The following is a 25,904-nucleotide window of genomic DNA, read 5'->3' as shown; positions in this document are numbered from 1 at the left end:
CCTGCTTAAGGTCCCACAGATCTTACTAGATTCACCCCATCATTCCGGCCTATAGAAATCTTTTTTGGATCCTGACTCTATCACAGGATGTTAGCTTTCCCTTCCCACTTTGTGCCATCTGCAAATTTGATACAAAATTCTATGCCTTCAACCTAATCATTGATTTAAAAAAACAAACAAACAAAAACAAAACTGTTGAACAGCACAAGGTCTAGCTCTCTAGGGCAGATCTAAAGATCCGTCTCTCCAAGGTGACATCAAGTCATTTATTAGTACTTCTGGGGGACAATCATTTTCAAAATCCATCTCATTGTACTGTTATGTTAAATGCTTTGCTGAGATCTAATTAAATGATCTCTGCAGTATTCCCCTGATCTATTAGTGTAATAACTCTGTCAAGAAAGGAAATGATGTTAGTCTGCCACGATGTCCTGATAAAGCCATGCTAGCTCTTCATGATCTCAAGAGAATCAAAATTGCAGATGAACCAAGAGACAATGGAAAGGTGTTTAGTAGATTAAAGCATGTTGCATCCTGTTACCAATGATGATTTGTTTTTGATAAACAGCATTAAAGACACCAAGGACAAAACAAAATGTGGTAGGCTGAGTGTAGAACACAACAGACAACACAGATAGCTTGAGTGTGTTGCATTGGTATCCATGAAATACTGAAAGAAACAGAAGGCTTCCAGTGAATTGGGTGGGTTCTTTGTGGAGGGTTTATGGAAAGTCTTGCTCAAGACTTGTACAGTATGAGAAGACAGTCGTAGGTTGCCATACGTACCAGTCAGAAGAGGAACCATGCTGATGAATGGGTGAATTAGAAATATTTAAATAGAGCTTTGATGACCACTTATCAAAGATATTTTGTAAGAGTTCCTTATGTCTTTGGGAGGTTGAATTAGATAACCTTTAAAGTCCCTTCATTCTCTAAAATTTATTATTGTTTTGCACTAATTTGCTGAGCTACAAATTATTCAAAATGTTAGTTTTTACTAAGACACAAATCAGAATTTTACGTTTAGAAGGTCTTAGATATCTTCAGTACATGGGTTTGGTTAGTGGCAAGACAGGTGAGACCAAAAATGACTGAAACTTGAAAATTAGATAGATCTAATAGTGGATGGGTGAATGGGTCTGGTCTCTGTTAACAAACATGCAATAGAAGGAAGTTTATACAGGCATGCAAATCCAGCAGAAGTCAACAATCAGATCCCTCAAAAGATGGGCATCAGTAAGGAATATAGAGACATCCTGGGTGGCAAGTGGTAATCATAAAGAAGGTTTGGCAACTATGTAGATGCTCTGGCTGGCCAGTGGAGCACATTAGTCAAGGAAGAGGTCATCCAGCAAGCTTGGTCCCAGGAAGCCAAGATTCAGCTACATCCCTGAGCTTTAGTGGTAGGACTATGGTCTCAGAGCAATTGGAAGAAGTTAAAGATAGGACCCTAAAGTTCTAGAAGAAATGGGCTAACAGGAGTTAAGTCAGAGTCCTGGGTTCAAATTCTGACTTCTACTTAACTACCTGTAGGAATTTAGTCAATTATTTTACTTCTCTCTCAGTCGAACTAGATAACCTCTAAGGTCACTTTGGCTTCTAAAACTATGATTCTGCAACTTTGGGAAAGTCACAACCTCCTTGAATCTCAGTTTTTCAGTTCTAAATGTGGGGACAATACTACCTGTACTACCTACCTCAGAATGCTGTTGTGGGGCATCTCAAATTCACCTCTTCTCCCAAACCCTGCTCTTCCAAATTCTGCTATTTCTGCCAATGGCACTGCCGCGTTCCAGTCATTCAGGTTCACAAAGGTGGAGTCATCTTCAACTTTCACTCCCCATATCTGATTAGCTCCCATGTCCCTTGTCCATTCTACCTTTGAAATCTCTGTCATGTATTTCCCCTACTTTCCCTTCACACACACACAGCCTCTACCCTAGTTCGGGCCCTCATCACCTACTGCCTGGACTATTGCAATAGTTGGTCTCCCTACCTCAAGTTCCTTCTCTCCCTTAATTTGTTTTCCACACAGTCACAAGCAAAAAAACAACTCCCCCACAAAAAAATCCCCAAAACTCCACTAGCTCACTTTTGCCTCTGAGAGTAAATATAAACAACTCTGACTGGTTTTTTTTAAGCCCTTCACAATCTGACTCCAGCCTTCCTTTCCAGGCTTGTTACCCACTACTCTCATTCACACAGTATTGATTCCTGGCTATCCTTTTGACATGTCTTCCATCTCCTAACACTCCATTTCCCAACACTTTGCCTTTGCTGCGCAAGCTGCCCCTCCCACTTGGATTATACTCCTTTCTTATCTCTGCCTCTTAGAATCACTAGCTTCCATCAAAGCTCAGCTTATGTTATTTCTGCATTAGTTTTCCTGTTCCCCCAAACTGCTAGATCTGGCATACCCCACCCTGCCCAATTTACTATGTATTTTTCATTTAATAGCATGTATAAATGTTGTTTCCCCCATAGAATGTAAGCTCCTTGAGGGCAGGAATTGTTTTTGTCTTTGTATTCCCAGTATCTAGCACAGTGCCTGGCATAGACGCTTAATAAATGCTGCTTGATTGATTGACGCTCATGTGACATGTGTTAAATTCTTTAAACTTTAAAATGTCAAATAATTAATAGCCATGATGATGATGATGATGATGATCTTGATGATGATGATGAAGCGCCTAACTGAAGCTGGGCCACAGGTACAGAAGACAGATAACCAGTTACTGGAGATCCGGGGTATTAGTTCAGTGGTCAGTGACAAGGACACAATGAACCAACACACAAGATTAGAAGGGAACCAGCAGCCAGACCGACTTGGTACTAAGCTGCCTGATCGAGAGGTTGTGTTAGCTCCAGACTGCTAGGGCAGGGTTAAACCTACCAGTGGTGATGATGGATACCCAGTTGTAGGCACAGAAAAATTACCTTGTACTCGGTAGGATTCAATAAATGTTTTCTGAATTAAATTGAATTGAAACTACATTAATTTCCTTTATTAGATTATGTTTTAAAGGAAATGCTATTGACATAATAGTAAGCCTCCCCAAGCGTAGTACGTACTCAGCCTGCCATCAGCACCCTCCTTTATGCTTTTTTGGAACCCCATCATGTTGTGAACCACATCCCTTATGTAATTCTCCTTCTGCCTGCCCCCAACCCCTAGAATTAAGTGTAAACTTGATATTATACTAAAGACAATCTTCTTCCTAATCTATCTATATACCTCCATTCTCTCCCTGTTCCAATGTATATTACTTTTGTTAGTTTTTCTCATGCACATCAGTACTCTGCTCAAAACTCTTCTTCAATTGTTCCCTAGTAACTACTGAATTAAACTTCAAACTACTGACTATTTAGGGCCCACTAATGTTTGATTGAACTCTGCTCTTCTCTAAGTACTCTATGCTCCAGCCAAACTGGATCAATCCTCTCCCCATACCTTTCCTGAGCCCAGCTGGAATGGTATCTCCTCCATGAAGTCTTCCCTGATTGCTACCAGTTCTTAATGATCTTTTCTCCCATTGATCTTCACATGCCACTTTGAAATTCTCATACACTTATGTCTTATTTTGTATTCTAGTTATTTAGAACTGTTCAAGGGCCTTGCAAAGAATTTGGGCTATATTTATGTTTCTTTCAGAGTCAATCAACAACTATGTGTATCGAATTCAAGTAAGTTTCCCTCTTAAAGAATCTGAAAGAACTAAGGGAATACCTCTCTTTTCTTCAGCTTATCAGAGATAATATGATGTTTCTAGACAGGATGGAATTTTTTTAAAGTTAACCATGTGGGAAAAGATGCTCAGGAGGCAGAAGAGAATATGATTCAGTGTCAAGGGGGTGCAAAGTGGAACAGAGGAAGAAAAGGAGAGCTCTCAACTGTTTTCTTGGACTAGGATAGAGTATAGCTTATGAGAGACCAAGTAGAATATATACATACACACACACACACACATATATATATCTATAGTGTGTGTGTGTATATATATATATATATACACATTATATAGTCTTGATGATGTGATCAAGAGGTATTTAAACTTAACATAAAAGCAAAGAGAGAAAAGAAAATGGCAAAACAAGGTAATAAACAAAAGCTCACATTTACATAGCTTTTTTATAGTTTACAAATTGCTCTTATCATATTTGAGCTTCACACAGGTCTGTGATGAGCAACCAAAGCTCTGAGAGGTTAACTTCACCAAAGTTGAACAGCTAACAACGGTGGAACAAGAACACATATTCAGGTCCTCCGCTTTAGAATCTTACACTCTTTCTACTAAACCACACTCTCATGGAAAGCAAACATAAGATTTCCAAGAGGAGCCTGGACGATCATATGTCAGAGATGTAGAACAGGCTTTCTCTCAGGCATGGGTTGGACTAAGTGAACTCTGAGGGCCTTTCCAATTCTGACTCTGTGATTAGCAGTGTGATCTACTAGCAGTCAACACATACCCCTGAAGTCATCTCCTGACGCCTCCTTCGGGAACGGAGGTGATACTGGATTCTTAAAGGTTGTGACATGCGACATAAGCTTTTGTAGGTATTACTGATATGCAAAGTGTTCATATACACACCCGAGGATTTGTCATCTGAGAATCATCACCCAAAGACTGAATACCAGTTTGATTTTTTTTTTTATCAACTCATGAAGCCATCTGCCAAAGCATGGATGGTTTTTGTAGGTGATAAATTATCGGAGGGCAGAGATCTAGTGTATGACTATCGTTATGAGTGGATGAATGATGGAGCAGATCATGGGATTTAAGAAGGCTAAGGAATTGGGAGGTTAGGGAGTTTGAAGAGTATCATGACTACCCCTCCAGGATGAGTATGTCAGGGGGTATGAGAGAAGTTACCACCAGTGCTGCATAAGATGGCTGGAGATACAGTGTAATAGGAGGTTGAGGGGCTGCAGTCAGGAGTAAGGACAGGCAGATTTCAGTAAGGGATAGTAGGTAGAAGGAGTGTTAGAAAATATGAATAAACACACACATACACACACACACACAAGCATATTCCACTCCAAATGTTCAAATGGACTATTTGTGTCCCACTTGCAGTAGAGCCTTCTAAGTTCATACTGGTCTGATCAGCCACAGTCAGACACACTGTGCCTTGACCCCACCATAGTGATGTAATTTTGGTCCTCTTCAGTGAATCATATCAGTAGGTCTCTGGCCAAACACATCTTTACTGTCATCAAGGTATCTGGCTATTCACTACTTTTCCAAAATCATTAACTTCAACTGGGAAAAGGAATGAAAATGCCACCTATGCCTTCAAGTGTTTCAAGTTTCCTACCTAGGACTTCAATACCATTAGAGAAATATTCCAGCCTCATTTTGGCTTTATCTTTCTTTCCCATGTGAATCAGCAAAAAGGGATAATGTTTAGTAGGTTTTATAAGTCTTTTCTAGCTCTCTGTCTCATCATCCAGGAAGATGGTACACCTCCCAATAGGCCTTGTTAGCTCAACAGCCCCTGTCCAGGGTTTATCTTTGCACCAACTACCACTTCATGTGGATGGAGTTTCCTTAATGGTACACTCCCTTTGAGGGGTGTGGCTTTTCCTTTCCATTCCCCCTCCAACCAGTCAGAAGGGACTGGGGGGTAATAACTTTCTTTTCAAAACCAGGGGCCAAAGGGTTACTCTTTGAAAAAATGGGAAGGAAAATTCTTGCCTTTGTGATCTTAGCAACCTGCTGTTCTTACCAGCTTATGATTTTTTTTTAGGGGTATCCAAATTTTGAACTCATTGCTAGGCTTATACAGTCCAATAACAATCTATCTACATTGCCTAATTGTTTTTAATTAGCTCTATCCAGGGCTAAGGGCCCTCCCCATCCAAAGACAAACTGAATTCTGAAATAAGACAAAAAGGGGAGGGAGGAAGGGAAGAATGGATGAAGATGCACACTGGTCTGAAGAAGTGAAACTGAGGGAATTCACACTGCATGTCTTCCATCACCAAGCAGAGAGTGATGTCACTCGTTGGGAGTGAGGGTGCACCTCAGGATGAGGACTTAAAGAGAAGGTTTGTAATAGCCCCTGAGGGGATATAACAGGGAAAGAACTCAGCAGGGAAAAGACAAGGTAAAAGGTGACTTCAAGCTTCTAGTCTAGGATAATAAATTCACAAGAATGAGCAGCTAAGGTATATAGATTATGTAGGATATGCATGTGTAAATGTAGTTTGGACTATATTTCTCCCAGATTTGCTACCTTATACATGCCCACACTGAGACCCATTTCCCACTTTTCCCCCCCAAAGGCTTCTCTCTGAAGTTTATTCCCTTTTAATTAGTTTTCTTTTACTACCCGTGAGTTTAGTATCATCATAACATAAGCAAAGTGCTTCTCAAAGCTTAAAGCACTATACAAATGCTAGCTATCATTTTTTTATATTATTTGGATATTTCACTGTGTACATCTCTTTCAGACCCTTTATGCAAAAATTAAGACCTTTCTCAGTGAGAATCTCCATTCAGAAAAATGCCCACTTGTCCCTACCTGCACTCACTGTCTGGGGTTCATCCACAGAGAGATTAGCCCTGAGCTATTCAAGGTTAAGTGTGTTCTATTTCTTTTTCCTACAGCTCCTTATCCTAGGAAGCAGTCATTTTTCTTACATAGAAATCTCACCTCCATATCTGTTCTACCATTGAGGTAGATAACTGAGGTCCTTGTTTCTTGGTCCACATATAGCTAGCTTCCTGCTCTTGTTAAATATTTTTAGTTCACCCTGTGGCCCTGGGAGAGAACAAAGAAAACGAGGTTTAAACCCCTGACTTGGACCACTTTAACATTACAACAAACTCAAATATCTGAGATGAAAATTCACTCATGTTTTTGAAATGTTGGCAGATGAAATCTGATCCATGCTCTAGAAAATGTCAGCATTCTGGATCCAAGGGAAGGAAAACATTACACATTCACTGATGTCCCCTTCTCATTGTGTGAATTTATATTTTCTCCCTATGTTTTTTGTTTGTTTGTTTTTAAAGAGGCCTCAGAGAATAAAAAACTCCTTCATTCCTCTCCAGGCTCCACTTCTGACTCTCTAGACTTCTTCACAACTCTCCAACACTGATGAAGCACCTACTAAGTGCAAATCCCCACAGTAGGCACTGGGGATAAAAAGACCAAAACAGATTTGTCTCTGTTGTCAAGGATGACATTCTTACTGGTAGAAAACAACATTTAAAGTAGATGAATAAATGAATATATTTGATGAGGTAAAATGCAAGAACAACTAAAGGGATCTGATTTACTCCATTATGTTTAAGTGATGTACACAGGCTTTGGAAAGCTTTTATACTTTATAGCAGGGATTCTTAACTCTTCTGTGTCATGTACCCCTTTGTCAGTCCTATGGATTCCTTCTTTGAATATTTTTAAATGCATAAAATACACATGATTATAAAAGAAATAAATTATACTCAAAGTTATTAAAATAAAACTGACTCCAGCTAATGAACTACTACTCTATACCTATAGACATATAACTTATAATTGAAGAACAAGTGTTTAGAAACAGTTTTACAAAAAGTTGTCACTAAGCTCTTTTAGGACAGGAATATAATTCCCATTATAACCATTGTTCTGTGGGAAAATCAGTTGTAACATATCAATTTTCCAAAAATATAATTTGAAACAACTTCTCCAGAAATACATCTTAAACATGGTTACTGCCGATGTAGAATTCAACTCTGAAGGGCAGTGAATCTCTCAAACAAAAGTACACGCAGCGCTTCCTCCACTGCCCCCTTAATGGAGGCACCATAGTACAATTAGAGGATCTAGGTTTGAATTCCCTAAACTCTGTTACTTACAATTTGTGTGCTCTTGGACTAATTGACTTCTACGGTCCCTTGAGGCTCTAAATCTATGCTCTTATGACAGACAGACAGACAGACAGATAGACAGATAGCTACCTAGCTAGATAAAGCATTTACCTAGTGCTTACTACGAGCCAGGCACTGTGCTAAGGGCTGAGAATACAAACAAAAAACCAAAATAAAATTAGACCCTTCTTTCAGGAAACTTATATCCTAATAACAGACCTAAATGCAGTAGAGGAAGCGGGATAGGAGGAAGGAATGAGTTTGGCTGGCTCGGGTTACTTCCTCAAATGAAGATTTCAAGGAGTATCACCAATCAGAAGAGGGGGCTACAGAGGTAGAGGGATCCTCCAGGGTGAGAAGGATGCTGGGCCATGATAGAGAAACCCAGAGAGTCAGGAAAGGGGCTGGAAAGAAGAGTGAAGGGGGAACTGAAGCTTGATATTGGCCAAGTGAAGATGAAGGCTTCTTTTAATCTTATGTGTATATATGTAAAGTATGGGTAAAGTAGGCAGGAACTCCCCTTATGGACCTCCTCCCTCATTTTCAGGCTCTGGGGCTAAACTTCTGGGTCTGTTCCCTATTGTTTAGACAAATAAGTGATTTGGGAACCATAAAAAGTAATGTAAATGAGGTATTTTTATTCTTAGTACCACTGTTGGAAACAAGTTAGTTCTAAAGGTAGTAATCCAAGAGTTTAGCTAGTGAGTCTCATCTCATTTCTGAGTCACTGAAAAAAATACCCCCATACCCCCATTTGCTTTATATATCTCAACTGCAATGGCTCAAACAGTGCCATCTAAGAGGCAAGGCATGGAGGATGCCCAAAGTGTTAAGATAGATGATTGGGAGAGGAATAACATGGGAATAATCAGGAGGCCACATGGAAGTAAAAATGATGGTAACATAGAATTTAGCAAAAAAAGGTGAAAGAATATAGAATATAGAGATGCCAGGCATAGAACACGTGTAGGAAACTGGAGCCATTCCACAGTTACCACATAACATCATCATAGCCAGCATTCATATAGCATTTTAAGGTTTGCAAAGTGCTTTACAAATATCATCTCTTTTGATTCTCACAACATCCTTGGGAGGTATGTGCTATAATTATTCTCATATTACAGATGAGGAAAATGAGGCAGGCAGTGGCTTGCTCAGGGTCACATAGCTAGTAAGTGTCTGAAGGTGGATTTGAACTCACGTCTTCCTAACTCCAAGCCCAGTGAACCACCATCCACTGAACACCTACCTGCCTACGATAACATTATTTTTGCTGAGAAAAATTTAAGTGCTCAGCTAACTCCAGGGGTAGTATCTTTATTATCCTCAATGCTCAGCACAGTGCCTGGCAGCCACATTATGGTACTTAAAAGCTTGTTGAATGAAGGATTGATTGAATGTATCCCAATTTAAATGCTTCTACCAAAGCCTTGTGACAAGGAAAAGACTGGAAAACTAAAAACAAAATCATAGTGCTCCAAGGAGCCATATGAGTACTTTCAGACATAAATACTAACACAATATTGGATTAAAACCTGGCAGGGTGATATTAGAAAGGAGCCAATAGATATCAAAGCAGATAGCAAAAAATACAAGGACAGTCCAAACAAAGGGGAAATAGTGCTCTCTTTCATTATACTTCGCCTAACTGGTGAAAATGAATAAAAACTTTGATAATAAATCATGGTTCTCTCTAGATCTGACACTAAAGGCAAAAAGTAATGATAAACAGAAATTCCTAGAAATAAACTCAATCCTAGAGAAATCATAGGACCCTCTAGCTCACTGTGATATCACGTGACCCACAACCCTCAAAAGAGCTGCCTTGGCCACTGCATAATCAAACTGGATGGGTATGTGTCACAGGCCCTGCCTCTCAGGGTAGGCAAAGACCTGTTCCCCTCTGCTCAAGGAGCACTAGAGTAGGAGGTAGGTATTGTCTCTCTCCTCATCTAAAAGATAAATGCTACAGACAGGCAAATTGTTAAAGGGAGAGGGAAAGAGGGACAGACAGAGGGGGAGAAGGGGAGGGGGGGAGAAGGGTAGAGAGAGAGAGTGAAAGAGAGAGAGAGAGAAAGAGAGAAAGAGAGAGACAGAGAGAGACAGAGGAGAAAGGGGGGAAAGGGGAAGGGTTTTAGGAAGAGAGGTTACCAGCCAAGTGCAGCCCAAACCCTTGTGAAATCTTCAGACATTAAATAGCTTATTAATAATTAGGGTAGATCCTTGATTGGCTAGACAGTGTTTGTGGTAAGAGGTGAAAAATAGGCAGGCCATTATTTTTACTTGAGAAACCTGAGTGTTTTGTTCAAAAGGTACTTTGTGAGCAAGGAAAAAAAAGTAATTCCTTTCCATATGATAGCCTTTCAAATATTTTTATGACTACTATTACACACGCTCCAAATTTACTCTTCTCTAGGTTAAACATTCTTAGTATCTTCAACTGATTCTCCTACGGCATAGTTTAGATCAGCGGTATCAAACTCAAATAGAAATGGGGGCTACTAATTTGTATATAAAGATCTCTGTGGGCTACATTTTGACTGAGTTTTAAAATGTAATGTTATTTCTGTTTTATTGTATTTGTTAAATATGTTCTTAACTGCATTTTAATCTTGTTTAGGCAGCACATGAGTTTTGCAGGTTGCATGTGGCTTGTAGCTCACATGTTTGATACCCCTGGCTTAGATTCTTGACCACCCTCCCATGTATGCACATAAACTTGTCACTCTCCTTCCAGAAATGCAGCTCTTAAGAACAGGATGCAGGACTGGAGATATGAGTCGTGACTAGTGCAGAATCTAGCAGGGTTATCCATTAGACAGTAAGCTTGCTGAAAGTAGGGACTGTCTTTCGCCTTTCTTTGTATCCTTTGCTTGGCAAAGTGCTTGGGATAAAGTCAACCCTTGATAAATGATTGCTGACTGACTAATTTCCCTTGATCAGCACACTACACTTCTATCAACGAAGCCTAAGAATGCATTAGCTTTTTTGGCTGTCAAGTAACATTACTGACTCACATTGATCTTGAAGTCCACTAAAACTTCCAGGTCCTTTTTACATCAATCTGATGAGATAAGCAGGTTAAGTTCTCTGTTCTCTTAAAATGTTATTTAGGGGGAAGGGATTCAGAGCAGGTTACCTCCAAGGAGCACACTGATGTCCTGAGATTGAAAGATGCCAAAGGAAGGTGTCACCTGGGCTCTGTCCCCTCTCTGACTTAAATGCTAAAACAAATTGATGGGGGATAGGATCTTTTTTGTGTTGGAGGTTCAGGAAAGTAAGTATGGAGAGAAAGAGCTATAAAGTGCTTATTACAAACTAAATTTCTCGCTACAGATGGGTTGAATTAATCCTTTAAAGTAGAGAGCTTTCCATAGGAAGAAAGATGCAAAGGATACTAGAAGATGTAGAGAGACAGATGAGCAGGGATGTCTGTGACTGGCAAAATAAACCTCCTACCATTTGTTTTCTTTATTTAAAGAGATGCAGAAGAAAAAAGGGAGGAAAGAAGGCAGGGTCCAAAGTAATAAATTAAAGAACTTGGAAGAAAGGTAGGGGATGTCTTGACAAAAAAATCCCCCAAAAACAAATTATGAAGTATTGACTGTCTTTCCATTCTTTTTACAGTTCTGGGCAGGGCTGTGTTGGACTGGGCTTCATTCACTTCAGCAATCTGGGAGTGTGCCAGACTGAAGCAGTCTCACCCATTGGATACATGCTGAACATGATGACATCTCAATTGTGCCTTCACCCAGAGGTCAAGTTTCCAGTTTCCTGATGAGAAAGGCTTATGGAGTAACCTTCATTTTCTTTCTATTGGTTGAAATAATTTCCCACAAACTTGCCAATTCTTAAGATCTTCAAGTCAGAGTAAATGAGGAAAGCATTTCTCTCATAGCCATTTTTCCCCTCCACCTTGAACTAAACACTGACAAACAGATTAGCATATGGATCCTAGTCCTTGTGAAGGTCATAACTCAGCTACCACATAGTCAGGTAGAAAATTTGTAACTTGTCAGTCTTTGAACTTCACCTGAAAGGCAGTTCTCAACTCACCTGGGCTCCTGAATCACTAATATCCCAATTAATACCCTGTCAAATGACAAAATGTTTCCTGATCCCAGTTCCAATCCATGTGATTGTCTACATTCTTTATATCAATAAGCTTGTCTTCCATGAGCTGATTGTGTGTCCATCATTGTTGGCAAAGGACATCATCAACACTGCTGCAGGGATCCTAATGAAACAGGTCTAGTTTCAGCTGGATTTTTTGTCACTTTGCCTAGGAAGATCTGGACAGCTGGAAGTGATCGCAATCATTTTCTGTTTCTTTCTTTGTATCAATTTTCCACCTGTGAAGCCCAACAACCCACCACCAACTGCAGCTGCAATTCCTGCCTTGAAGCCTGCAAAGAGGCCAAGCGGACCCCCTACTACTCCTCCAATGATTGCACCTGTCACAGGCAGAGCTGCCAGCTTGTATTTTGCAGCCTGTAAAAAAAAAAAAAGAGAGAAAAAATTCAATTTGGAAATGGAATTGTGAATATTTGCTTGTGGGCATGTATATTTTCCCTTCATTACTCCTGGCAATTCCTCTTTAACTCTTATATAGTTAACTCTCACAATTGTACTTATGAAAAAAAAAAGGTGGAATATTCCACAGGTACGAAGACTGGGTGCTGCAACTGCTCATGACTTCAGGACTCAGATGGGTAAAGACAGAATGGATCATTTAAGTTGCCTCCAGCTGACTTACAACACAATTAATTCACTAATTATCTGATGGGTTTATTTAAATGAATGGCAATAGCCACTGAATGCCCCTAGAGCTTTTCTGTCACCGTGGGTCATGCACCTGAGATTCAAAGCCTCTTGGGGGGTGAGGGCAAATGGCACACGTGGTCCCAGAGCTGTACAGTGTCTGGCAGGTTGATTCATTTTGCCTTTCCTCGGTTCTTGCAAACTAGCTAGGGCCCTTCTCCTTTTTGATAATTCCTCTGAGGTATATAACAGAAGTGCCCATCACCAGAAGGCTTCAGTTGATTCTCTTTTTGCAAAAAAAAAAGGGAAAAAAAAAAGAAAAAGAAAACAGTCCCTCTCGACAGAATGACTCTTGGGGTAGAATATTACAACAATCATTGATTTCTTTTACTACCTATGTGCCATTTCTTCCTTATTTCCTTAATTGCTGGTTCCCTCAACATTAAAGAGGGCAGATCAATGGGGTTAATACTGAAGATTCCTGGGAGGCAGAGGACCATTGATTTGTCAGCAGGAGCAGAGCCTTACCTTCCTCAAATTTTTGGTTCCCTCTTCAACATTCACAGCAGCACTGTTGACATGGTCTTCAATGCTGTCAATCTTCTCCTGCTGAGACTAGATGCAAAGGAATTATGAGGGAGATTTCCTGCTGGGAAGCAGCAGTAAGCCAATACACACTATTTTAATTCCTGTAATCAGGGCCCTCATGTACTGTAGCCATGCAGTCTTAATGGTGGTTCATTAAGAGCATCTGATAAAGCATACTGAAAAGTACAAATTTACTTTTTTTTTTTAAAAAGGGAAATTTAACTACTAAGTAATAAAAGGGTAGTACCTTTGTAGCCAAATACATCTCATATTAAATTGGGTTCTTTATTAATTAATGTGCTGTTATCTGAATGAATGAACCAAATCCCAAGAGGAAAAATGCCAAACAAGTACCTAGGTGGCATGCTGTGCTTGCTTCAAAAAACAATTCCCATTCTGAAATTGTGAAGATTGGGTTTAAAACAGGGACAGGTTACATTACAATTAAAATGCCACTGAGTCAAGAAATACAAATTAGTACTTCTGATCTCTCTGAATGAGATATGCTTATTTTAACTACCACAAAAGGCATTTCCCCTTCTAACCTGCAATGGAGTGCAGTGTATGAACTTAGTGGTCTTAGGTTTTAATACTTTAATGCATCATAAAATGACAAATTAAAATATTTCAAATTTAGAGAAATGAGAGAAAATAGCTAACTAATGAGTCAATGTCAATTTAATTAAATGTAACAGTCAAAAGAAAGTAGTAACTATATAACACAATAGGAATTGACTTTAAAATTGACAGAGAAAAGAGTATATCTTTGGAGCCAACTGAGTTACTTAGTAATAATTCAATCTTAGGCCAATTTTAGTACTGTTTTAATACCTTATATGAATACCATCTTACACTGATGCTGTAAACAGAGAACACAATTATAATCCCAGCTGCCATTCCATCATGTAACCTAAGAGATTGAAACATCACAGTCGATTCTTTTCCATAGCTGGCATGTTTTCTGTTGTTGACATTTTCTCCCCTTCATACAACAACATATTTAAGTACTCAATGCTTTCCTTGTATTTGTTCCATCTTGCAATCTACATTTCTACCTAGATCCCTCTACTACCATAGCTATCAGGGCATTATCAGTATTCCATAAGGGAGAAGCTCACATGCAACCTCTTCCAGAAACCACCATTCTTCTTCACAGCCCATAAAACTTTATTTCCTGACCCTGCCCTTCATTTGGAGTACTTCTCCCCCATTTGGTGTATGACATACCTTGGTTATGCCCCATGCACTATCTTTTATAACATTCCTTCTCTTTTGATAGTCATCTCTTTCCCAGATGTCAAACCTCCAACTGAAGTCGTCCCTTTCAGAGCCTTTAGAGAATGAGGACCTGGTCTAGTGATTCTACCCACTGAACTCCATTCCTAAAAATGTCTAAAATGTAAAGGTCCTTAACTATTCACTCACAAACTTCTGGTCAATCATGAAGCCCAAACTACTGGACTTCAAGAAATCAGAAAATGGAATTTCTAAAAAAGAAGGTACTTCTATGCCTCCTTCTCCACTTGGGATTTTTACATGATTGCTACTAATTATTGTTGATCTCCAGGGTTCAGGGAAATATAAAGGAACTTCTTCCCAAACATATTAGATACTGGATTGGAGATAGCACAGTGCCTTAGCCCAGAGCATATTCTTAGCAAATATTTGTTGAATGAATTATAGTTATCTTAAAATAAGTGGATTAAATTAATTTTAAGTATTTTACAAAACCCTTTGGAAATAACTGGAGATATCCCAGAAAACCTAAAAGCAAAACTAGAGTTGTAAATTACTAGATGTTAGAGCAGTTAGAACTCTGCCACAATTATGAGTAAGTACAAAAATCCTACCTTACTCTGGGGAACCATACCCTAGGCTTTAATGACCCGGACCATGGCATCAATTTAAAAACCAAGATGGGTAGTCACCCCCCAGCTGCACTGTTTTATGAAACCAACTAACCTTTTTGTATCTTAAAGTGCTATTTTTAGTTTGCCATGTTGAATTCTATTCCCCACTTGCTTTTTCTTGTCTGACTTCAATCCCTCATTAAGCATACACATGTGACGGACTACCAAACTGCCAAGTGGAGATGCAGTCTGCTCTTTCTGGGGTTGAGGGATTATAGGATCCTTAGCAGTTAGGCCCAAACTCTAGCAAGAGGCTGAAATTATGAGCCCTTTTTATGGTTTTTCCCCATGCATACTTTCTTTATATGAATGTTTTATTAGTATTTTTAATTAAAGCTAAATTTCCAAAGCAAAAAAAAAAAAAAAAAAAAACCCAACCTGGTAGATTGACATACTTAACTCTGAGCTAATATTTTCCCCCAAAGTAATAAATGTATATTTTAATCTCATGTATTCAATAAACAAATGCTAATTTTTAAGGAAAATGTGCATAATTTTTTGGATATAATCTGCCACTATTGCCAGTGTCAGAAGATTCTGAATTTCTCAAAACTACTTGGAGCAGGTATGAGTGACAGGTTTGCTAAATGAAGGGTAGTCTAATTCTGGAGAAGAATATAAAAATGACTTGACAACACAGAACTGATGTACCTTTCAGAAGTTAAAAGGTAATTCTACTTAAGTTATACTGAAGGAATCTAGACCATCAAATCAGCTAATTTCTGATTTCTCAGGTTGATGAGTCTTCACCTTCAGGAAATGCCTCATCCTGACCCTAGTGAGGGATGTGATTAGATTTAAGCCTAAGAAATCCCAACCTTTGTTCTCATCTCTGCCAGGAAAGAAAATATTTTCAAGTATTCCATGAGAGAGTTGAAGGCTTCTGTGAACTTTATCAACAACTCCTTAAAGATTATGAATCCAGAGATTATATGCCACACTATCCCAGGTCAGCCATCAGACACTACTAGAATTGGAGGTTTATTCATGTCACAAAATGCCTTTGATTTGATGAGGCCGAGTGGGTCTTTTATTTCAAAAGAAAAAATTACTACTTATTGTTCTTAATAAAATCTTTATTATAAATATATACCTCACCCTTCTACAATTGAGAGAATAAAAAGGAGAAGAAAAAAAAAGCAGTTCAGCAAAAACCAACACATCAACTAAATCTGTAAGTATGTGCAATGTTTCAGCACATCATCCTCCACTTCTATGTAGATGAGAAGAATGGTACATTTTCTTATCTCTTGCTATGGGAAAAACTTGTACTTTTATTTTTAGTTATAAATTGTTCCAGCTTACAAATGGACACATTTTCCTGCAGAGGAAGAAAGAACCCCTGGAGGGCAATTGTGCTCACATTATTCCTGACTCTAGTCAACTTTCTGATGATGAGGATCATGACACCATAATGGTTCACACTGCACAATCCTTGCTGATACCTTTTTTTGCTTTGTTATGTTTTGTTTTTTAAAAGTAGCAGTGGTCTGACTAACATGTCCTTTCTGAGGCTCAGATTTCCTCCTGTTTTTTTTTTTTTTTTCAGGACCGTTCTTGACAAAAGGACTGTCTGTGGGTTACTATCCGTGAAAGAAAGGTCAGACAAAATGAACATGTCCTTGGCTTCTTGAGGTACCAACAATAAGGTGACATCCTCATCTGGGACTTCAAATCTGCTGGCAACAATTTTCACATTCACAACATTCTTCCATTATACCACTTTCCCAAACTATGTTTTCAAATTCTTTACCTAACTCTAATGACAAACTATACTGGTCTGCCACTTAGAGGAAAAAATCAAACAAACAGGCTGCTATTTTCCATGGAGAACAAAGTCTGGCTGTCTATATAACCACTAACCTAAGTATCCCTTCCAGGAACTCAATTACCAGTACCATATGACCTTTGCTATTATTCACCAACTCTCAGTTACAAAATTCAAGTTGGGCACTCTTTCTCCCTGCCCCCAACACCTTCATGTCCCCTTAAAATTTATTGTATGTCTGTCCAGACCAGATTAACTTTTGTGCAAGAAGGTTTACTATCTCTTAAACTCCCAGTGATAGAATAAAGACAGGAAGAGTGCCAGGTCTGCTTTTTTCCTTTTCTTTTTTTTTTTTTAATGAGGCAATCAGGGTTAAGTGACTTGCCCAGGGTCACACAGCTAGTAGTGTTATGTGTCTGAGACTGGATTCAAACTCAGGTCCTCCTGACTCCAAGGCCAGGGCTCTATGCACTATGCCACCTAGCTGCCCCCAAGAGTGCTAGTTCTGATGCACTGCCGTGGCCAGAACCCCATCCTAGGAATCAGGAGTCCTTGTTTCTAATCCCAGCTCTGTTTCTAAATCGTTACGTAACTTTTGGTGGTCACTTATGCTCCTACCAAGTGGACAACCAGCTTCTGTTGAGAGATCTCCAGGTCAGACCATTACATTCTTGGACAACTTCAAATGTTAAGAAATTCTTCTTTATTTTGAAAACCAAGTCTACTTCCTTATAATGTTTACTTATTGTCTTAATTTTTCCCCTTTAAGCTAAGGAAGACTTTTTTATTAGTGGGGAAATGGATGAGTTCATCATATTTATGCATATCATAAGATTATATTTGAAGACAAAGATATCTTTCCAGTCCTCCTTCTCTAAGGCTTATTTCCAGCTACACATCCCCTTCCTACAGATCATCAATAAACTCTCCAGATTTTTACTCTTCCTTGTTGGTCTGATTAATATCAAATGCCTACAGATGAAAGACTTCTATGACATCATGCTATCAATCTTGAGGTTAAAGCAAGATTGTTATACTCACATTCACTAGCAGAGAGAAATCAGTAATTAGCTGGTTGAGTTCCATCAAATCCTAAACAGAAAAAAAATGGGTATTACCTTATTTTCATGAATTATAGTCAATAAGAAAGGAGAATGCTTCTTAACATACCGCTTCTAAAGTTTCCCAGGATTCTGCAGCATTTTGATCTTGAGGAATCTCAGGCAGGGATGAATCCATCTGGACCAGACTCTGGGGACCAGCTTCAGCTCTGGCAGTATGAAATGCTTCTGATTGAAAACATTACCACACGTACAAGCTTATTAACTTCATGAGAAAAAGTGGCAGTGTGGAATTAGTAACAACTTTTCTATAACTAATTCTAAAATATATTTATTGTGTAAAGTCATTAATATTATTAACTATCTCTACATTGGTTCAGATTTATTTTAAAATAATTATTTTCAAAGAATCTTATTGTTACAGATATTGTTATCTAGGTTTGCTATGAAAAGAAAATGTTATAAAACTCAATATCTAAAAATATCTAAAAGAAGACTGAATGACTGCTAACTGTCTGCACTCATCAGTCAGAGGTAGCTGTTGAGGAGGAACTATACTGAACTACAGTCTGTCCCCTTAGGGCCCAGGGAAAAAAGGAACCACTCGAGTAACTCAGTATTTAAAACACGTGTAAAACACAAGTTAAGTCACGTGTGGACATTTAACCTGGAGAAGAGACAATTCGGGGAGAGGGAAGGAATAACAGCAGTTTTCAAATCTCTGAAGCACTAACATATATAGAAATTAGCTTTGTTTTGTTTAGCTTTACTGGGCAGAACTAGGACCAATAAGTGTAAGTAAAAGGAAGGTAGATTTCAACTATACAGAAGGAAAAGCCTCAGAATGATTACAGCTATTCTGAAGTAGAATGAGCAGCCTAACTTCCCTATCTGTGGAGATCTTCACATGGAGGCTGGACAATCACTAATTGGGGATGTTGAAGAAGGGATTCATACTTAGGTACGGATTGTACTTGATGACTTATGAGGTCCCTTCTAACTCTCAGAATCTGATTCATGCCATGGCTTAAATAGGGCTTAAGAGGAAAAGTGCATTTAGAAACAGAAGCATTTATCATTTTCCACATTGCTTACTATGATTCCAACCATTTCTCTGGCTACTTTAGTAATACATATCTAGCCCACAAAGAGATTAAAATTTGAGAACTCCTACACAACGAGATTCAAATAAATTGCATCAGAAGACAATGAATCTAAAAATGGGAAAAGAACCCACATGTACAAAAATATTTATAGCAGCTCTTTTTGTGGTGGCCAAGAATTGGAAATTGAGAGAATGCCCATCAGTTGGGGAATGGCTGAACAAGTTGTGGTATATCAACGTAATGGAATACTATTGTGCCACAAGAAATGATGAGTAGGCAGACTTCAGCAAACCTGGAAAGACTTACATGAATTGATGCTGAGTGAAGTCAGCAGAACCAGGAGAACACTGCACACAACAACCTCAACATTGTACGATGACTAATTATGATAGATTTAGCTCTCCTCCTCACTGCAAGGATCTACTCCAAAAGACTCATAATGGAAAACACTATCCACATCCAAAAAAAAAACTATAGAGTTTGAATGCAGATTGAAGCATATTATTTGATCTCTTTTTTTCTTTTGTTTCTTTTTTCTCGTGGTTCCTCCCATTGGTTCTAATTCTTCTTTACAACATGACTAATGTGAAAAAATGTTTAACATGAATATATATCTACAGCCTATATCAGATAAGAGAGGAGGAGAAAATTTAAAACTCAAAATCTTATGGAAGTGAATGCTGAAAACTAAAAATAAATAAATAAATAAATATTGTTTTGTTTTGTTTTGTTTTTAAAAGAAGGCAATGAAACTCTTACCATATGCATCATTTATTAATGTGGGGACCTTTTAGTCACTGGGAGGACAGGGGGGTGGGATGTGTTATTGAGCTCTAGTTCAAGCCCAGACACATGTCCCACCCCTTTCCCTATCTATGTTCCTGGTTCTCCTGCAGAGACTTTTGTAGCACAGAATGCTGCCCACCATGATGTTGGCTGTGTAGTCAAAGTGAGCGTCCTTTGGGCAACAGCAAAGACTAGAGAAGCTGAACTCTGAAGCCTAGAGCCAGGATTTCCACAGCCTTGAAAACGGGGAGGAAAGACTGAGGTGTGGTTTGAGTTTTGTAGCTAAACCCTGAAGGTAGCATAGGGGTACTGACTCAGTTCATGGGTTTGTTTGACCTTTTTTTGGATTTCAGATGTCCTAAATCATGGAGACAGCTGAAGTTTCATTATCTTTCATTCACAATTCTGGTTTTGGAGAGATTTGAGAGGATCAGAGAAAACGTCTAGTCCTCCCCTCCACTTTGTTAATCATACGACAGAGAAGTTCAATTTATTGTTTTTTATAGCACAGTAATATTCTATTATATTCATGTGCCACAATTTGTATAGCCATTACCTAATAAATGGGCATCTACTTTGTTTCCAGTTCTTTGCTACCACAAAAAGTACTGCTGTAAATATTTTGATGAATATGGAGTCTTGATTTTTGTGAGTCGCCTCTCTGGGCTATATACCGAACAATGGAGTCTCTGGGACAAGGGCTGTGGATATTTTAGTCACTCTAATTACATAATTCCAAATTGCTTTTCAGAATGGTCTAATTCACAACTCCACCAATAATGTATTTGTGTGTTTACCTTTCCACACTGACTCCAACTCCTTCATTATTCCCATGTCTTGTCATCTCTACCAATTTGCTGGGTTTGAAGTTAAGTCTCAGGGTTGTTTTGATCTGTATTTCTCTTACTATTAATGATTCTAAGTATTCTTTCATATTATTATTAAAAGTTTTAATTTCTTGGAAAGTTGTTCATATCTTTTAATTACTTACCTATTAGGGAATGGCTTTTGGACATACATTTCTATTAGTTGTTTATATATCTTGAATACCAAATTCTTATCAGAGATATTTGATGTAAGTTTTTTTTCTCCTCAGCCCATCCCCCTTTGTTTCTTATGCAAAATGCACTAATTTTGTTATGCAAAAAGCTCTGAAATTTTCAAAATAATCTATTTGGTTAAGAATCTGTCCCCTGCCCATAGGTATGAAAGACATATATGATCAGCACATTCTCTTCTAATATGATCAGCAGATTCTCTTCTAATTTTTTTAATGGCATGATCTATAATATCCATATTATGAATGCCATTTTGGATTTATTGTGGAATAAGGTACAAAATGTTGGTATAAACTAATTTCTGCAGACTGCTTTCCAGTTTTCCCAACAGTTCTTATCATACAGGGAGTTCTTTCCTGGATAATTTATGTCTTTCAGTTGATCAAATGCTAAGGACCTCATATTTCTTAAGGGGGAAATATATTACAGAGACATAGAACTCTGTTTACCTTCAAAAATATGAATACGATTTTTTTTTCCTCTCAAGGAAAACTCTATTTGACAAGTGATCTCTAAGAACTGCTCAGGAAGGCTAGGATAACAATAATTTAGTATGATAAAAAGGGATAATCTAATGAAAGGGTAACTTGTAGGCTTGCCAGAATTACTTTTGAACCTTAAGTTTCTTGAATATGCTTTACTTGATTTTATGATTTAAATGGCAGAGTAAAACATTACTGACACAATTTAACTTTTGCATTCTATCATAGTATCAATGCCCTGGTATTTTAAGATCTCTAGCTGGTTTCATAACTGCTTAAAACAGCTAAGTTATAGTACAAAGAAATTTTCATTTTCACTTCAGTTCAATACAGAAATTACCCTGTAATTTCATTCCACTTAAAATTAATATAATATGAAACCCTGTCTGCAACTTCTTTAAAGAGTTCCATAATTTCTAAGAGGAGGACTTTACTATATATTTACTTTAACACTGTAAAAAAATATACACTGAGGTATTTATTTTGCTGCTACTCTAGACATTTTTTAAAAAACCTTTGCACCATTAAGACAGACAAAAATATATTAGATTCCAACAGGATATACAATAATAAGGAGATAGTAATCACATAAAATCATTCATTTTAAAATGCAGAGACAGGAAATGTTTGGCATTTTAAACAAGCACAAAACTTCTCTCAGTAATAATTTTAAAAACAACAAAAAACTTAAGCCATTTGCGTCTTGCTTAAAACCAAACTACGTATACATCTTAGTTCAAAAGGTAGCTTAGAACAAAGAGGCCCATTCTCTTTCACAAAAATGCTGTTGTGAACTTGAAACACTGAATCACTAATCAATGTAAGGCATGACTGGCAGACAAAACCCAGCCAATCCAATTTACTGTGATCTTCGTAATTCATATATTCCAAGTTATGTTATAAAACACCATCTCAGTGACTGGACCCAGTGACTGAATTTTTTTTAGACTGTTACGTAAATGATGAGGTAAAACACAGAGACAGATTACCACTGTAAGAAAAGAAGACTGAAGAATTCTTATCTCAATCACACAAGGTATAAACTTGCAATTGTTTTGTATGACTCGACATAGACTAAAGTTTCCTTACCCACACTGATTTTACAGATTATATGCTACTACAACTAGAAAAGATGAAGAGAATATGTAACACCTAACATTCTTTTTTAAATTCCAGAATTTATATTAAAGTTGCATTTCTTCTAACAAAAGTTAAGGCACAAATTATTATTCTAGACTACATACAAATATAGCCTACTTAATAACATTAATTAGCTCCATAAAAACATTAAAGGGGACACTTAGGAACTAAGTTATAAATGTGAAGTACATTCCTGGGTGGTCAAAATTTAGACCAAAAAAGTTTAAGTCTAAAAAAAATTGATAGCTGGTACATAATTTTTATAATGGTAATACGGACTCCCCTCTTTATATAAATTCCTCTTCCCCAGTTACTCAAGGTTTCTTATCTGATGGGTGGAGTGAAGAGCAGCTGCCCCATAAATGCCCCTCTAATTGTCTGGCAGATCTGGGAGTACTGGTTCCACAGTGAAGGATGGAGAGGTGGGGGAGAGGAAGAGAGGAAATATGGTATAAGGAAAGGTAGCTCTCTTGACCCTATGCTAGTCCCAGATAAAATGTCTTATCTTCCCTTTGTGGCCCATCGTACCCCTATATTCCTTCCCTCTGAGTACCCTAGGGCCTTCTGAGGAATATCTATTTCAGTTCAGTTGGGACAGACAATGAATAGCACAAAAGGCTGGGAAAGGGAGGCTTGCATGTAGATGTCCCTTGTGAATCACTAGTACTTCTGTGGTCCACAATTGATATCTGTTTGACCTGAATATTAAAACTTCCTGGTAGGCTACACTTTGTTCTCCAGTAATAGGAGGGTAGAGAGAATTTTTACCTCTAGGGATCAGTTGCCATTACAGCAAGATGGTGCTAAATAATAATGAGGCCTGGTTAAAATGCATTAACTATGTTACTGTGAAACGGGTTCTTAACCTTTTGTGTGTCATGGACCTCTTTGGCAGTTTGGTGACTCTTCTTAAAATAATGTTTTTAAATACATAAAAATAAAAGATATAAGATTACAAAAGAAACCAATTATATTAAGTACAGTTATAAAAATATTAAAAGTTCCAAATTCATAGCTCTCCCGCCTCCCAAAATCTATCCATGGACCATCAGTTAAGAATTCTGGCTGTGAAATAACACTGGTTGGGACAACAAAACATTTAATCAAATGGTCCACAAGTCATTCCCTGCCTCCCCCAAACTTCAAGAGTGATGATTTTATCTGGAGTCCATAAAATCATAGATTTAGATCTAGAATGAACCTTATTTTATGATATAATGAACCTTCATTTTATACTTGAGAAAACTGAGGAGGCCCTGAGAGGTTAACTGAATCGTTCAAAATCGTACACATACACAAGTTATCAGAGTTGGTATTTGAACCAAGATCCTTTGATTCCAAATCCAGGGCTCTTTACAGGGCAAGGTTATGCACAGAATTATGAATTTTCAGGCAATTTTGTTATATCACAAAGAGTTTAATTGTAAATACAAATTAAATTTGAGTAACTCTATTGTTTTCCGTATTTTGTTAAGTTTGAAATATTCTCATCTAATCCTCTAAATAGGCCCTCAGTTTAGGTTTAATTAAGGAAAATTTCTGAGAAAAGTATAAATCAACAGAAAATCCAGGCTTTCAATGGGAAGTGCCAATACAAGTCTCCCAGAGTTGCTATTGAGTTGACATAATACAGAAGCCATTCACATGCTTCACAAAACTGTTTTTCACCTTGTTATACATGTGATAAAATCTCATAACCTATCAAATTCAATATTCTGGTCTTAAGTTTCCAGCAGTTGTAAGATTGGATTCTTTTCCTTTGTTACCATTTGTTTAAAATGTAATACAATTTTATTCTCATTGGACTAGCAAAGTCTGTATGCTAGGGAGGGAGTGCAGAGATCTTGAGAAGGGGAGAAGACACTGAGTCACTTTGAATGACTTCAATACAGTTTCCCAAACATAAAAAATATCACTTATATGATACGTAAGCATAGCAGTTCTCTCGATGGGAAGCAATATGCTAAAAATGAAGCTGGTGACAAAGGTGAGACAGAGTGGTATCTCTCAGAGTGAGCAAGATTGGCAGATTTGCTTTGTGAACTCAGATTATGGACAAAAAGAACAGCCAAATCATCAAGGGTGCCCTCTAAATTAATGAACTTATTTTATTCTCTAGAAAAAATAAAACATTCTCATCTCTTTTTAAATTAGAAAATTATTTGTATGTTCTTAACCCTGATTATAGTAATGTAACAACTGTTTCTAAAATCTTGAGAGATGTTTCTAATTTATCATAAAATAGATTTAATTCTTAAAATTAAGGCAAAATTGTTTAAAGAATGCAAACAGTATACAAATAAGCATTTTCATATGTGATATCATTACGGAACTGAGCATCCAAAGCAAAAGACAAGAAAAAAAGAAAAGGAAGAAAGTATGAGGAATTGGAGGAAGCCACATGAGGAATATATGACACCTTTGTCCCAAGTCACAATAAAACTTTGAGGGCTATGTTTGGTACAGAGGAAAGAACAATGAATTTGGAGTCAGGGTTTGAATCTCAGATCTGTTACTTTCAAGCTCTATGACCTCAGGAAAGTCATTAATACTCTCGAGCCTCATTTCCTTCACCTGTAAAATAGAGATAGTAAGGTATGCAAAGAATGATAGATGTGAAGAGGACCTAGGTTTGAATCTTGGCTCTGCCAGTGGTCACTTGTATGACCACAGGCAAGTTATCTTACCTCTCTAGAAAATTTTTTCATTTCTAAATGAGAGTTGGACTGGATTATCTGTAAGGTTACTTCCAGTTCTAAATCTTCTGCCTGTCCTACTTACATGTTTGTTGTGAAAATTAAATGAAATAACTTTTGTAAAAAATTATAAAGCATTAAAACCTATTTTTGAAACTAAAACACATTAGATACATGTAAGCTATTACTGTGATGAAGAATCAGTAAATATAATTATCATTATGAATAATAACAGTAATAAGAATGGTGGGTAGCACTTGTCACTAGAATCCCCTGAGGGCTGAGGCAAGTTGTAGAGGCTCCTACAAGGCTGAAGAGGATGTCCAAGGAGTTAGCAGATATATGTTGGGATGGGAATGGGGGCTCTTCACAATGCTCACCAAGTAAAAAAAACCTTGGGTCTTTAAAACAGTATTATCATTATAAATGTTGTATTGTCTGAGTTCCCAATAAAAGACTTAAGTCTTTATACTTTGAATTCTGGCATCTGAGAAATACATATTGTGTGTTATAAATAGTAACAACTGCAGCAACAACAATAGAGTTTTCAATTATTTCTGCAATTTTCTCCTACAGTTGTTCACTTAAAAGATTTTTGGATTTAAGGCAACCTGGAAGAAACTCATTCCTGCTAGCCCCAGGATCCTGGTGGCAGTGAACAAGTCCTTCTAGTCTTCAAGGCTGGC

The 25,904-nt window shown here is 37.8% G+C and overlaps 1 protein-coding gene across 3 annotated transcripts in view; it reads right to left on the bottom strand.

Annotated features, from left to right (window-relative positions):
• Positions 1-11,293: 11,293 nt before the first annotated feature.
• The window catches only part of LOC114025787 (syntaxin-17-like), an 86,497-nt gene continuing 71,886 nt past the window's right edge, over positions 11,294-25,904 (bottom strand). For all 3 annotated transcript variants that reach the window (XM_027839305.1, XM_027839303.1, XM_027839306.1), the window contains exons 5-8: positions 18,060-18,178; positions 17,931-17,981; positions 13,152-13,238; positions 11,294-12,353 (exon numbers count right to left, since the gene is read on the bottom strand). In XM_027839305.1, coding sequence (XP_027695106.1) covers positions 12,120-12,353; positions 13,152-13,238; positions 17,931-17,981; positions 18,060-18,178 — 491 coding nt within the window. In that variant the 3' untranslated portion in view covers positions 11,294-12,119. The remainder of the gene's footprint in view (positions 12,354-13,151; positions 13,239-17,930; positions 17,982-18,059; positions 18,179-25,904) is intronic.

Source organism: Vombatus ursinus, unplaced genomic scaffold (assembly GCF_900497805.2).
Source record: "Vombatus ursinus unplaced genomic scaffold, bare-nosed wombat genome assembly UNPS02014832.1, whole genome shotgun sequence".
NCBI lineage: Eukaryota > Metazoa > Chordata > Mammalia > Diprotodontia > Vombatidae > Vombatus > Vombatus ursinus.
Note: the sequence above shows the minus strand (reverse complement) of the source record. Positions and strands in the feature narration are given on the sequence as shown.